At 44.4% G+C, this 15,788-nt stretch overlaps 1 protein-coding gene across 1 annotated transcript in view; it reads left to right on the top strand.

Annotated features, from left to right (window-relative positions):
* Positions 1-15,788, top strand: part of LOC140463231 (synaptonemal complex protein 2-like) — a 377,524-nt gene that overhangs the window by 160,445 nt on the left and 201,291 nt on the right. Inside the window, exon 6 of the mRNA XM_072557016.1 lies at positions 5,953-6,010. Within this exon, the coding sequence (XP_072413117.1) occupies positions 5,953-6,010 (58 nt within the window). The remainder of the gene's footprint in view (positions 1-5,952; positions 6,011-15,788) is intronic.

Genomic DNA, 15,788 nt, shown 5'->3' on the forward strand with positions numbered 1-15,788 from the left:
GATGTTGTGCCGAACTTCTAAACCTAGATTAAGCACCCATCCATGTACCTATCCAAATGCCGCTTAAAGGTCGCCAATGATTCTGACTCTACCACTCCCACGGGCAGCGCATTCCATGCCCCCACCACTCTCTGGGTAAAGAACCCACCCCTGACATCTCCCCTATACCTTCCACCCTTCACCTTAAATTTATCTCCCCTTGTAACACTCTGTTGTACCCGGGGAAAAAGTTTCTGACTGTCTACTCTATCTATTCCTCTGATCATCTTATAAACCTCTATCAAGTCACCCCTCATCCTTCGCCGTTCCAACGAGAAAAGGCCGAGAACTCTCAACCTATCCACGTACGACCTATTCTCCATTCCAGGCAACATCCTGGTAAATCTTCTCTGCACCCTCTCCAAAGCTTCCACATCTTTCCTAAAGTGAGGCGATCAGGACTGCACATAGTACTCCAACTGTGGCCTAACCAAAGTCCTGTACAGCTGCAACATCACTTCACGACTCTTGAATTCAATCCCTCTGCTAATGAATGATAATACTCCATAGGCCTTCTTACAAACTCTATCCACCTGAGTGGCAACTTTCAAAGATCTATGTACATAGACCCCAAGATCCCTCTGTTCCTCCACCTGACTAAGAACCCTACCATTAACCCTGTATTCCGCATTCTTATTTGTTCTTCCAAAATGGACAACCTCACACTTGGCAGGGTTGAACACCATCTGCCTATCCTCAGCCCAGCTCTGCATCATATCTAAGTCCCTTTGCAAACGACAACAGCCCTCCTCACTGTCCACAACTCCACCTATCTTCATATCATCTGCGAATTTACTGACCCACCCTTCGACTCCCTCATCCAAGTCATTAATAAAAATTACAAACAGCAGAGGACCCAGAACTGATCCCTGCGGAACTCCACTTGTAACTGGGCTCCAGGCTGAATATTTACCATCTACCACCACTCTCTGACTTCGACCGGTTAGCCAGTTTTCTATCCAATTGGCCAAATTTCCCTCTATCCCATGCCTCCTGACTTTCCGCATAAGCCTACCATGGGGAACCTTATCAAATGCCTTACTAAAATCCATGTACACTACATCCACTGCTCCACCCTCATCCACATGCTTGGTCACCTCCTCGAAGAATTCAATAAGACTTGTAAGGCAAGACCTACCCTTCACAAATCCGTGCTGGCTGTCCCTAATCAAGCAGTGTCTTTCCAGATACTCATAAATCCTATCCCTCTGTACCCTTTCCATTACTTTGCCTACCACAGAAGTAAGACTAACTGGCCTGTAATTCCCGGGGTTATCCCTATTCCCTTTTTTGAACAGGGGCACAACATTCGCTACTCTCCAGTCTCCTGGTACCACCCCCCCTTGCCAGTGAAGACAAGAAGATACTACAATTTCCTCTCTTGCTTCCCACATAATCCTAGGATATATCCCGTCAGGCCCGGGGGACTTGTCTATCCTCAAGTTATTCAAAATGTCCAACACATCTTCCTTCCTAACAAGTATCTCTTCTAGCTTAACAGTCCATTTCACACTCTCCTCTTCAACAACACGGTCCCTCTCGTTCGTAAATACTGAAGAGAAGTACTTGTTCAAGACCTCTCCTATCTCTTCCGACTCAATACACAGTCTCCCACTACTGTCCTTGATCGGACCTACCCTCGTTCTCGTCATTCTCAGGTTTCTCACATACGCATAAAATGCCTTGGGGTTATCCTTGATCCTATCCGCCAAGGATTTTTCATGCCCTCTCTTAGCTCTCCTAATCCCTTTCTTCAGGTCCCTTCTGGCTATCCTGTATCCCTCCACTGCTCTGTCTGAACCCTGTTTCCTCAACCTTATGTAAGCCTCCTTCTTCCTCTTTACTAGACATTCAACCTCCCTCGTCAACCAAGGCTCCCTCACACGACCATTTCTTTCCTGCCTGATAGGTACATACATATCAAGGACACGTCGTATCTGCTCCTTGAAAAAGTTCCACATTTCCACCACATCCTTCCCTGACAGCCTATGCTCCCAACGTATGCTCCTCAAATCCTGTCTTACAGCATCATAATTTCCCTTCCCCCAATTGTAAAATCTACCTTGTTGTGCGCACCTATCTCTCTCCATAACCAAGGTGAAAGTCACAGAATTGTGGTCACCATCACCAAAAAGTTCACCCACTAACAAGCCCACCACTTGTCCCAGTTCATTACCGAGTACCAAATCCAATATGGCCTCCCCTCTGGTTGGACAATCTACATACTGCGTTAGAAAAGCTTCCTGGACACACTGCACAAACACCACCCCATCCAATCTACTTGATCTAAAGAGCTTCCAATCAATATTTGGGAAGTTGAAGTCGCCCATGACTACTACCCTGTGGCTTCTGCACCTTTCCAAAATCTGTTTCCCAATCTGTTTCTCCACATCTCTGCTGCTATTGGGGGGCCTATAGTAAACACCCAATAAGGTGACTGCACCTTTCCTATTTCTGACTTCAGCCCATACTACCTCCAGAGGCAGATCCCCCTCAAACTTCCTTTCTGCAGCCGTTATACCATTTCTAATTAGCAATGCCACCCCCCCTCCTTTTTTACCACCCTCCCTAATCTTACTGAAACATCTGTAACCAGGAACCTCCAACAGCCATTCCTGTCCCTCATCTATCCACGTTTCCGTGATGGCCACAACATCGTAGTCCCAGGTACCGATCCACGCCTTAAGTTCACCCACCTTATTTCTGATACTCCTTGCGTTGAAGTATACGAACTTGAGCCCATCTCTGTGTCCGCAAGTATTCCCTGTCAGTGCTACCTTCTCCACAGCCTCCCTACAGTCTTGGGCATCCTGACACACAGCTAGCTTACTTGCTGGACTACAAGTCCGGATCCCATCCCCCTGCCAAATTAGTTTAAACCCCCCCGAAGAGTGCTAGCAAACCTACCCCCCAGGATATTGGTGCCCTTCTGGTTCAGGTGCAACCCGTCCTGTTTGTACAGGTCCCACCTTCCCCAGAATGCAGTCCAATTGTCCAAATATCTGAAACCCTCCCTGCTACACCATCCTTGCAGCCACGTGTTCAACTGCACTCTCTCTCTCTTCTTTGCCTCACTGTCACGTGGCACCGGCAACAACCCAGAGATGACGACTCTGTCTGTCCTAGCTTTTAGCTTCCAGCCTAACTCCCTGAGCTCTTGAATAACCTCCCCACCCCTCTTCCTACCTATGTCGTTGGTGCCAATGTGTACCACGACTTCTGGCTGTACACCCTCCCCCTTAAGGATTCTGAAGACACGGTCTGAGACGTCTCGGACCCGAGCACCCAGGAGGCAACAAACCATCCGAGAGTCTCGCCCATGTCCACAGAACCGCCTGTCCGTCCCTCTAACTAGAGAGTCTCCTATAACTAGCGCTCTCCTCCTCTCCCCCTTTCCCTTCTGAGTCTCAGAGCCACAGACCCCTTCACTGCAGCTTACACCTGCAAGGCTGTCCCTCCCAACAGTTTCCAAAGCCTTATACTTATTTTTTCGGGGAACGACTACAGGGGAACCCTGCACTGCCTGCTTCTTCCCCTTCCCACCTCTAACTGTTACCCAGCTACCTCTGTTCTCCGGCGTAACTATGTCCCTGTAGCTTCTATCAATCACCCTCTCAGCCTCTCGAATAATCCTCAGTTCGTCCAACTCCAGTTCCAGTTCCCTAACTCATTCGGTGAGGAGCAGGATCTGACTGCATTTCCTGCAGACGAAGTCGGCAGGAGTATCGGTGGTCACCCCTACCTCAAACATCCTGCAGGAGGAACATTCCACCGCCTGCGCTGCCATGACTGTACATTTTGTCTCCAAAACAAGAACACTGAGTCAATAACACTGAGTCACTTACCTATGGACTTTAAAGTTAGGTTAGAGGAGGGGTGTGGGAGGGAGGCCCTACAAAAGTAGGACCTGGGGTCTAGAACACACCCACTCAAATACTAATCACTTACCTTCCCGCCCAGCTATGCGCTCCAACCTCACTTCCGGCCAGCTCACGCGGCTGCTCTCACTCAAATGACCGTTGGTGATTAAAGGGTGAGTATTTATACTCACTGTTCTCCTTCCCGGCTGCCCCTCTGTTTGCTGTCACTTCCTCTGCTGCTCCCGCTCTTTCTTAGCTGTAGTCTCCCAGGTTCGCTTTTACTCGGCCGCTGCTCTCACTCAAATGTGGACTTACTTTTACGTCTCCCAGCAAGGTTAGTTAATAAGAGCCCATGGCATTCAGGGTAGCATATTAGCCTCGACAGAGAAAATTGGCTAATTGTTAGAGAACAGAGTTGGGATAAGGGAGGACATTTTCAGAATGGCAGCCTGTAATTAGTGGAATGACACAGGGATGAGTGCTGGTGGCACAATTATGTACAATTCATTTTTAAAACTTGGATTATGGAAGTGAATATACCATTGCCAAGTTTGCAGACAACACAAAAATAGGTGGGAAGGCTGTAGTGAGGATGAATCTTGACAGATGAATATAATGTAGGAAAATATGAAGATGTACCTTTTAGCAGGAAGAATAAAGGAGCTGAATTCTACTTAAGTTGGTAGACTAAGTTCGGGCGGCACGGTGGCACAGTGGTTAGCACTGCTGCCTCACAGCGCCAGAGACCTGGGTTCAATTCCCCCCCTCAGGCGACTGACTGTGTGGAGTTTGCACGTTCTCCCCATGTCTGCGTGGGTTTCCTCCGGGTGCTCCGGTTTCCTCCCACAGTACAAAGATGTGCAGGTCAGGTGAATTGGCTATGCTAAATTGCCCGTAGTGTTAGGTAAGGGGTGGATATAGGGGTATGGGTGGGTTGCGCTTCGGCGGGGCGGTGTGGACTTGTTGGGCCGAAGGGCATGTTTCCACACTGTAAGTAATCTAATCTAATCTAATCTAAACTATAGAAGGCTGCAATGCAGAGGAACTTGCGGATCCAAGTGCATGAATCACAGAAAATTAGTATCAACATACAGTGGGTGATACGGAAGGCAAATGGAATGTTGGCCTTTATTTCAAAGAGAATAGAATAAAAGTAGGGAGCTCTTGCTAAAAGTGTACTAAGCACTAGCCAGACTACACCTCTAAGAAATAATGGCATATGAGGCAGTCCAGGGAAAGTTCACTAGATTGATACCGATAAAGAATGGATTTTCTTATAGGGGCACTGAGAGGCATAGTGCCCCTAATAATTAGGGGCTTATAATCATTTGCACTTTAGAAGAATGAGAGGAGACCTTATTGAAACATATAAGATTTCTTGGAGGCTTGACAGTGTTGTTGTGGTGATGTTTCCCCTCTTCGGAGAGTTTGAGATGAGAGTAAAGTGTTGTCCATTTAATGAGTAGGATTCAAAACATTAATTATGCTTTCTGTCCACAGGTGCTGCCAGACTTGCTGAGTTTTTCCAGCAATTTCTGTTTTTGTTTCTGAGCTGTCTTCCTTGGATCCAAAACGAATGATCTCTAATTCTCCCTTGACTAAATTTGCCACAGTGAGCCTAAACCGAACTTTAAAAATCACACAACACCAGGTTATAGTCCAACAGGTTTAATTCATCAAGCGGTTATGATGAAGATGAAGGAGCAGCGCTCCGAAAGCAAGTGTGCTTCCAGTTAAATTTGTTGGACTATAACCTGGTGTTGTGTGATTTTTAACTTTTGTACACCCCAGTCCAATACCGGCATCTCCAAATCATAAATCCAACTTGAATTTGACTTGAATCAGTCAGATGATGTCGGTTTTGAATTGATTTTTGGAATTCATAACCACTGGATCATGTTTGTGTACAAATGAGAAGGACTGTTAAACTTTGAAACTTGGGATTCTCAGAACTGACTAATGACCTAATTGTTCAATCATATAGTAATGAAGAAATTTGTATTATTTACATGTTAAATGGCTGCTTAATAAATCAATTGTTTGATACCAACAGCACAACCGATGTTTACCGTTTTGTTGGTAGTTCAGATGAACCCACGATAACACTGGGGGTAAGTATGTACATTTTTGATAGTTTGCGTTGTATAGTGTTTGCTGTATTCTTCAAAGAAGAGTGATAATTAAATGGAATGGAGATAATTAAATGAAAGGAGAATGATAATTAAAGGGTATGTAAATTATAAGGTGGCACAGCCTAAAGCATATCAAAAATTATCTTGAATCCAGTACAGCAAACTTTGTTTTAACCAGCACTCTTGATAAGCAAAATTGAAGTACTTCCAAATACCGCAATCGACTGTAATGTCAAAGTATTTGGGATGTAAATAAAATGTAACTGTGATATACATACCAACAATCTTACATTTCTACTACTTACTGTGTTTTTACATTGAATTTAGGAGGTATGTTGATGTTTTTACAGGAATGTTAATTTCTTGAACCTTCACTTGTCAGAGTTTGCTGCAGTTATGAGTACCTTTTGTGTGGAATATTTGATCAATCAACACACTCCTGGTCCCATAGGTGCCAGTTAGTAAAACATATGTTGTACATGGCCGTTTGCCTCAATAATAAGTAAACTGTTTTAGATACCGTGCGGGGTTGACCTACCAGGAGAAAGCCACAGTGGCCATGTTTCTGGCACTGAGCCTGGCTCTGTGTTCAGAAGGGAAGTGGGGAGAATAGGAGAGCAAGAGTAATAGGAGATTTAATCGTGAGAGGAACGGACAGGAGATTCTGAGGTCACAAGCATAACTCCAGGATGGTGTGTTGCCTCCCAGGTGCCAGGGTCAGGGATATCTCTGATAGAGTCTACAAGATTCTTAAGGGGAAGGGAGAGCAGTCAGAGGTCGTGGTACACATCGGTAGCAATGACATGGGCAGGAAAAGGGATGAGGACCTGAAAAGAGAATGTAGGGAGTTAGGTTGGAAGCTAGAAGACAGGACAAAAGAGTAGTCCTCTCAGGTTTGCTACAGGTGCCACATGTTAGTGACGCCAGGGATAGAGAGTATGTGCAGATGAACACCTGGCTTCAGGGCCAGTGTAGGAGGGAGGGCTTCAGGCATGTGGAGCATTGGGATACCTTCTGGGCAAGGTGGGATCTTTACAAGAAGGACGGGTTGCACCTGAACTGGAGGGGCACCAATATCCTGGGCGGGAGGTTTGCTGGAGCTCTTTGGAAGCATTTACACTAGATTGGGAGTGGAGTGGGAACCTGAGCTACGGATCAGCTGATGGAGTGAACATCCAGACATAGTGGGCAGAGAGCGGAGGGATAGACACTTGAAAGGGCAAAGGAGCAGTCAGCGTGATGGGTTGAAGTGTGTCTATTTTAATGAAAGAAGTATCAGGAATGAGGGTGATGAACTCAGAGCATGGATCAGTACTTGGAACTATGATGTTGTGGCCATTATTGAGACCTTGGTATTACATGGGCAGGAATGGCTGTTGGATATTCCAGGGGTTAGATGTTTCAACAGGAATAAGGGGGAAGGTAAAAGAGATGGAGGAGTGGCATTGCTAATCAGGGATAGTATCAGAGATAGCTGCAGAAAGAGAGATCGTCAGAGTCAGTATGGGTGGAAGTCAGAAACCAGAAAGGAGTAGTCACTTTATTGGGAGTTCTCTACAGGCCGCCCAATAGCAACAAAGACGCGGAGGAGCAGATTGGGAGACAGATTTTTGGAAATGTGTAGAAGTAACAGGGTTGTTGTCATGGGTGACTTTAATTTCCCAAAAATTGATTGTAATCTACTTAGTTCAAATAGTTTGGATGGAGCAGTTTTTGTCGGGTGTGTCTCGAAAGGATTCCTGATGCAATATGTCGATCAGTCGACGAGAGGGGAGGCCATATTGAATTTGGTACTAGGCAACGAACCAGGTCAGGTGTGAGTTCTCTCCATGGGAGAGCATTTTAATGATAGTGATCACAACTCCCTGACCTTTACTATACTCATGGAGAGGGATAGGAGTGGACGGTATGGGAAAGTATTTAATTGGGGGAGGGAGAATTACAAAGCTATTTGGTGGAAACTGGGTGCCTAAACTGGGAACAGATGTTCTCAGTGAAATGCACTATAAAAATGTGGAGGTTGTTTAGGGAGCACCCGCTGGTAGTGCTAGACAGGTTTGTCCCACTGAGGCAAGGAAGGTAGAGATGGTAGGGTGAAGGAACCTTGGGTGACAAGGGATGTGGAACATTGAGTCAAGAGGAAGAAGGAAGCTTACTTAATGTTGAGGAGGCAAGGCTCATTCAGGGCTCTAGAGGGTTACAAAGTAGCCAGGATGGAACTGAAGAATGGACGTGGGAGAGCTAGAAGAGGACATGAGAAAGCTTTAGCAGGTAGGATTAAGGAAAACCCTAAGGCATTCTATACTTATATGATGAACAAGGAGGTGGCCAGAGTAGGGCTGATCAGGGATAGTGGAGAGAACTTTAGCCTGAAGTCCGAGGAGGTAGGGGAAGTCCTTAATGAATACTTTGCTTCAGTATTCACTATTGAGAGGGACCTTGATGTTTCGGAGGACAGCTTGAAATAGACTGATATGCTTGAACAAGTTGATGTTAGGAAGGAGGATATTCTGAAAATTTTGAAAAGCGTAAGGATGGATAAATCCCCTGGGGCAGATGAGACATACCCTAGATTACTACAGGAAGTGAGGTAGAGATTGCTGCGTCTTTGGCGATGATCTTTACATCCTCACTGGCCAATGGAGTAGTGTCAGATCATTGGAGCATGGCAAATGTTATTCCCTTGTTCAAGAAAGGGAATAGAAATAGTCCTGGGAATTACAGAGTAGTCAGTGGTGGGCAATACATTAGAGAGGCTCCTGAGAGACAGGATACAGAGGAACCTCGATTATCCAAATACCAATTATCCAAAAATCAGATTATCTGAAGGAGATCTCGAGGTCCCGAAAAAACATTACATCAAAGATGTGTTTCCAACAGTGATCGCATCTTTTGTTAACAGTGATTAAACAGGCACTATCTCCAAATGACTGACTTCCCGCCCTCTCTCTCTCCCCCCCCACATTTTCCCTGGAGTTCTGCAGAGGGGTGTACCCTAAACTGCCCCCCTCTCTCAAACATTGTCCTGTACAGGGCAAACGTGGAACCTCTCAAAAAGGTGCAGTAAAAGGTTGTGTGTGTGGCTGTGTGTGTGTGTGTGTGTGTGTGTGCTATTTGGAGACTTACCACACAAAGGCAGAAGCAGCAGCAGTCTTGTTGTTAGTGTACAGTCCGGCTGCCCCGGAGAGGGGGCGGGGTTAGATAGGGGTTGCTCATGGGGTGGGGGACAATGTTGGGGGGCAGGGGACGGTGTTGGACGCGGTTGGGAGGCTGGGGAGGCGTTGGACAGAGTTGGGGGTGCAGGCAGAGGGCGGTGATGAATGAGGTTGGGGGCAGTGTTGGGGGGGGGGGGGGGTCAGGCGAGCGGCGGTGTTGGATGGGTTTGGGGTGCAGGCGAGGGGGTGGTTTTGGGGGGACGGTGTTGGGGACGGGGGCTCATGCGCAGTGTGCTGCTGCAGTCTCTTGAACGGGGAGCAGACTTTAATACTCCGAGCCCCAGAGAGAGTGGGTGGCATGGTAGCACAGTGGTTAGCACTGCTGCCTCACAGCGCCAGAGACCTAGGTTCAATTCCCGCCTCTGTGTAAACTCCACACAGACAGTTGCCTTTCTCCCCATGTCTGCGTGGGTTTCCACCGGGTGCTTCGGTTTCCTTCCACAGTCCAAAAATGTGCAGGTCAGGTAAATTGTCCATGCTAAATTGCCCATAGTGTTAGGTGAAGGGGTAAATGTAGGGGAATGGATATGAGTGGGTTGCTTTTAGGAGGGTCAGTATGGACTTGTTGGGCCGAAGGGCCTGTTTCCACACTGTAAGTAATCTAATCTGAAAGGCGATTAATCGAATAATCGATTATCCGAACGAAATAGTGCCCGCCCATCTCGTTTGGGTAATACAGGAGGTTCCCCTGTATATGATTACTTGGAAAACCACAGTTTGATTCGAGATAGTCAGCATGGCTTTGTGAGGGGCAGGTCATTCCTCACAAGCCTTACTGAATTCTTTGAGGATGTGATAAAACATATTGATGAAGGTAGAGCAATGGATGTAGTATACATGAATTTTAGCAATGCATTTGATAAGGTTCCCCATGATAGGCTCATTCAGAAAGTAAGGAGGCATGGATACAGAATTGGCTAGCCCATAGAAGGCAGAGGGTGGTGATAGATGGATAGTATTCAGCCTGGAGCTTTGTGATGAGTGGTGTTCTGCAAAGATCTGTTCTGGGGCCTCTGCTCCTTGTAACCTTTATAAATTACTTGGATGAGGAATTGGAAGGGTGGGTGATTAAGTTTGCCAATGACATGAAGGTTGGTGCAGTTGTGGATAGTGTGGTGGTTTTCGTTACAACGAAATATTTACAGGATGTAGAACTGGACTGATAAGTGGCAGATGGAGTTCAACCTTGAAAAGTGTGAAGTCATTACTTTGGCAGGTCGAATTTGAATGAAGAATGCAGGGTTAAAAAGGTAGGATTCTTGGCAGTATGGAGGAACAGTGGAATCTTGGGGCCCATGCCTATAGATCCCTCAACGTTGCCTCCAGGTTGTTGGAGTTGTTAAGAAGCCATATGGTGTGTTAGCTTTCATTAGCAGGGCAATTAAGTTTAAGAGCCGCAAGGTTATGCTGCAGCTCTATAGAATCCTGGTTAGATTACACTTGGAATATTGTGATCAGTTCTAATCACCTCATTATAGAAAAGATTAAATGCCTTTCAGATTAGATTACTTACAGTGTGGAAACAGGCCCTTCGGCCCAACAAGTCCATACTGACCCTCTCATTATAGAGAGGGTGCAGAAGAGATTTACCAGGATGCTGCCTGTCCTATGAAGAAAGGTTCAAGGAGAAATGGCTTTTTTCATTGGAGCGAAGAAGGCTGAGAGGTGATTTGATAGAAGTGTACAAGATGTTGAGAGGCACAGTGTGGGTAGCCAGAGGCTTTTCCCCATGGCAGAAATTACTGTCACGAGGGAGCATAATTTTAAGGTGATTGGAAGAAGGTTTGGAGGAGATGTCAGATGTAGGTTCTTTACACTGAGAGTGGTGGGTAGTGCCAGCAGTGGTAGTAATGTCAGATACATTAGGGACATTTAAGCGATTCTTGGATAGGCACATGGAAGTTAGTACAATGAAGGGTACGTAGGTTAGTCTAATCTTAGAGTAGGATAAAAGGCCAGCACAACATCAAGGGCATGTACTGTGCAGTACTGATCTGTATCTAAATATAGACACAATAAAACATCCCTCCTTTTGCCCACACTTTCTATTACACTAACTCCTCAGATTTACACTCAGACATACCTCCCACTGCAAGATGATTGGTTTCAGAATTCAAAGATCAGCTCACCAGCACCTTCCAAAGGGCAATTAGAGATGGGCGATAAATACTGACCCAGCCAGGAACAACCATATCCTATGGAAGAAGGAAAACCAGTCTTGTAGGTTGGTTACCCACTTCACTGTTCCTTCCATCTTTCTCAAAGTTAGTATTTCTGGTCAGAGATATTTCTTTATTAGTTTGAGTGATAGATTGAAAGTTTTCCTCAGATATACATTACTATTTGACATTTTACAGGATTTTTCTCCTTGTGGATTCAGCAGAGAATTATTGAACTGGCCAATTAAAGTTCAGCACCACAGCAATGTGGATGATTTTTAATTGCCTTCTAAAATAGCATAGCAAATCAGTAAATTTTATCGAATCATTACAAAATCTATAGAAAGGAATGAACTAAATGGACCATCTGCCATCAACTTAGGCATCAAAAACAACAGTGTGAACTCAACTCTGTCAACCTTAAGAAGCCCTACTTATCATTGTGTTAAAATTTGGAAGTTTGTTACACAACCAGTCCTGACATTGCCACACTCACAAAATCATACTTTACAGACAATAACAGATACAAAACCATCAGCATTCTGACGTGTCCTATTAGCAGGTCAGACCCACCAGGGGGCCAGCACAGTTGGAGGGAATTGCCCTACTAGTTCCCAATATTGCCCCTGGACCGTGAAATTTCAGCATCAGCTGAAACATCGGCAAACCTCCTGATTATCACCAACACTGTCCTTCAGCCAATTAATATCATTCATATTGAGCACCACTTGGTGGAAGCATTCAAGGTGGCAAGAGCACAGAATGTTCTCTGGATAGGGCAGTTCAACATCCATCCACAAGGGTAGCTCATTAGCACCACTACTGACCAAGCTTGATTTACTTAGGGGGAGAGGCTGAGTAAATTGGGTTTGTACTCTTTGGTGTTTAGAAGAATGAGAAGAGACTTTATCGAAATATAAGTTTTTTGGGCTTGACAAGGTAATGTGGAAAGTTGTTTCCCATTGTGGGTGAGTCTAGGACCAGAGGGCATAATTTCAGAGTATGGCATCGCCAATTTAAGACAAGATAAGGAGACGTATTTTCTCTAAAAGTACTGAAGTCTTTGTTACAGAAGGTTTTGAGTTGGTCATTAAATATATTCAAAGCTGACATAGAATTTTCATCAGTAAGGGAATCAAAGGGCATTGGGATAAGGCAGGAAAGCAAGGATGAGGATTATCAGACCGACCATAATCTAATTGAATGGCAAAGGAGATTCGATAGATTGAATGGCTTACTTCTAGGCCTGCATCTTAGTTTCTCATGGCTAGTCCAAAAGAACATATGTGCTAAATTGTGTGTGAAACAAATGGTGAAGGACCACCAAGAGCATAAAATCTACCTGATCTTGACTTCACCAATCAATTTGTCTCAAGTGCTTCAGTATTGGCACGAATGATTAGTGCACAGTCCTTGTGGAGACAAAGTTGCACCTTCACTTTCAACCCTCCAGCATATTATGTGGCACAACCTCGGTTACTAAATGGGTGAAACTTAGACCAGATTTAACAGTGTAAAACCGGATATCCCTGAGGCATTGTAGCTCATCAGCAGCTGGATGATAGTTTCTTAAATGTTTACAGCATAGAAACAGGCCCTTTGGCCCAATTTGTCCATGCTATCTTGTTTTCATAATTAATGTCGTCCCTTTATACCTGTCCCATCCATGTCCAAGCCTTTCTTAAATGACAAAATTGTACTCGCCTCCACCATTAAATCTGGCAGCCAATGCCGTACATTCACCACCTTCTGTGTGAAAAAAAACCCGTCTGGACCCTTCTGTATCTCTCTATTCTTACCTCAAAAATATACCTTCTCGTTTTAGACTTGCCTGCCGTCGGGAAAAGCTTTTGGCTATGTACCTTATCTGTGCCTCTTGTGACTTTATAGATCTTTATAAGGGCATCCCTCAGTCTCCCAGGGGAAAAATGTCCCAGCCTATCCAGCCTCTCCTAATAACTCAGACTACCAGGTATGACTGCAAAGAGTGGAGAGTTTTCCCTCCAATTCCCATTCACTCTAGTTTTGTTAGAGCTTCTTGATGCCATGCTCTATCAGATGCTGCCTTGATATCAAGAGCAGTTACTTCCACCTCATTTGTTCAGCTGCTTCATGCATAGAACAGAGCTCTAAGGAGATCAGGAGCCAAGTGACCCTGCACCCAATGAGTGAGTTGTTTCTTGCTTAATATCAATGTAAGCAATCTCTTCCTTCATAGCATGGTCGACTGATAATTTGCTGACTGGATTTGTCCAGTTTAAATTGTCAGGACATATCTGCAAAACTTTCTAAATTATTACATGCTGTACTGGAACAACTTGCTAGGTGCTAAGCCAGTGTCAGCATGATCCGTCTTGAAATGATCTGTTCTTCTGAAGTGTTTTGTTATTTCATATGTGCCTGATAATTTATTTATTAATGGTGGGCTAAGCAGATACCCCTATTAGATCCTATTTCCACCTGGCAATTTCTTTCTAGAACATCCTGATAACCTTCAATCAGTTAGGTATGTGGCCTGAGATCTCCCCTCATCGGGTTTAGGAAAGTTTTGAACCTGCCTGTGCTTCAGTCATCTTATTTTAGACCATAAGACCATTAAATATGGGAGCAGACTTAGGCCATTCAATCCTCACATTTACTCCACCATTTGCCAATTTCACAGATGTAAAGGTCATGACCTACATTTATATGTTAGTTGAGAGGAAAGGAGAGAGAAAAATAGTTTTCTATAACATTCACTTTTGTAGCATTAACTTCTTTTTCTCTAAGTGTATATTTAGCTTATCCCTTATGGTCTCCATCAGTTATCTAACTATTGATGTCAAGCTGACAGGTCTATAGTTTCCAAGGTTATTCTTTGCACATTTCCTAAACAGCAATATCATGTTTGCAATCCTCTAGTCTCCAAGGTCTACTCCAGAAGCCTGTCTAATTAGAAGTCTAATTCAGAGAAGCCTTGAAAATTTCTGTCAGTAACTCCATGATTTGTCCCCTTACCCCTCTCAGCAATCTAGGTTGCATCTTATCTAGGCCTGGCAACGTCTCTACTTGGACAGCCATCAGCCTTTTAACACCTCTTCTTTATCTATCATGATACTGATCAGTTTCTCAATGCCCACATTTTCAATTGGGCCGCTATCACCATTTTCTAATTTGGTAACAACAGAATCACTCATTTAGTATCTCTGCCGTTCCCTTTACTTCAGTGAGCAGCTATCCCTGCATGTTCCTATGGGCCTCACTCAATTCCTGCCTTATGTTTTCCTATTGATTCTGCAGTAACACAGTAGTTCCATTCTCGTTATAACTAAAATGTGTAATAGCAGCACGAATTAAACTAATGGGGCCGGAATCATGTTATAACCAATCCACCCTTGAAATGTTCATTCTTTACAAACAATGTCCCAAATTTGTCAATGGTGTTATAGCGAATTTGCATTCACCAAACGCATGTTATGGTGAAATGACTTGTAATATATTTGAAGAACATTTTAATATTTATTCTACTGCAGCCAGCCATCCTTTCCTCATGCTTCTTTTTTTGCCTTCCTTAACCCAGCCTTAGCCTCCCTTCTACATTTGAGGTACTCCTATTATTATCCTGCTATACATCATATGCCTCCTTTATCATTCATATCTTATGTTTATTTTTCATATGTGTATACCTATTATGCGTTCTGTTCATCTCTCTTTTGGAAGTCTCCCATTTCTTATCTATTGCTTTATCCACCAAAATGCTTTTCCAGTCATCCGCTCCAGTTCAAATTTTAGACTACTCATGTCTGTCCTTTTCCAGTCTGGCATCTTAATCCTTAACTGCTTTATATCCTTTTCCATCTTAATATTGAAACCTGTGCAGGCCATTCTGGTATCATGTGACAGTTGTGCTCCTTTGCAACCGTGTGCTATAGAAAATTGTGCTGTGAAAAATCATTATAAAAAATTGTGCTGTAGAATACCTCTAAAGAAAATCGCTATATCCGTTCAGTAGAAAGTTTGCATTATCTAAACAGCATCCACAATTCTTTGATCGTGTTATAGCCAAATTGCATTGATGAAATGCACATTATACCAGAACAACATATATTATGATTATTTTTTCCCAAATGCTTCCTTACTCTGACATTCTCCACTTGGCCTACCTCATTTCCCACTAACAAATCCTGTACAGCTTCCTCCCTGATAGAATTGGAAATGTAAAGTTCTCCTGCAACTAGGAGAAAGTGAAGTTTGCAGATGCTGGAGAGTCAGAGTCGAAAAGCATGACGTTGGGAGAACCACAACAGGTCAGGCAGCATCCGAGGACCAGGAGAGTTGACATTTTGGGTAATAGCCCTTCATCAGAATGGGGAGGGAGAGAGGGCTGAGAGATAAATAGTGAGG

This window comes from Chiloscyllium punctatum, chromosome 37, assembly GCF_047496795.1.
Source record: "Chiloscyllium punctatum isolate Juve2018m chromosome 37, sChiPun1.3, whole genome shotgun sequence".
In the NCBI taxonomy this organism is placed as follows: Eukaryota; Metazoa; Chordata; class Chondrichthyes; order Orectolobiformes; family Hemiscylliidae; genus Chiloscyllium; species Chiloscyllium punctatum.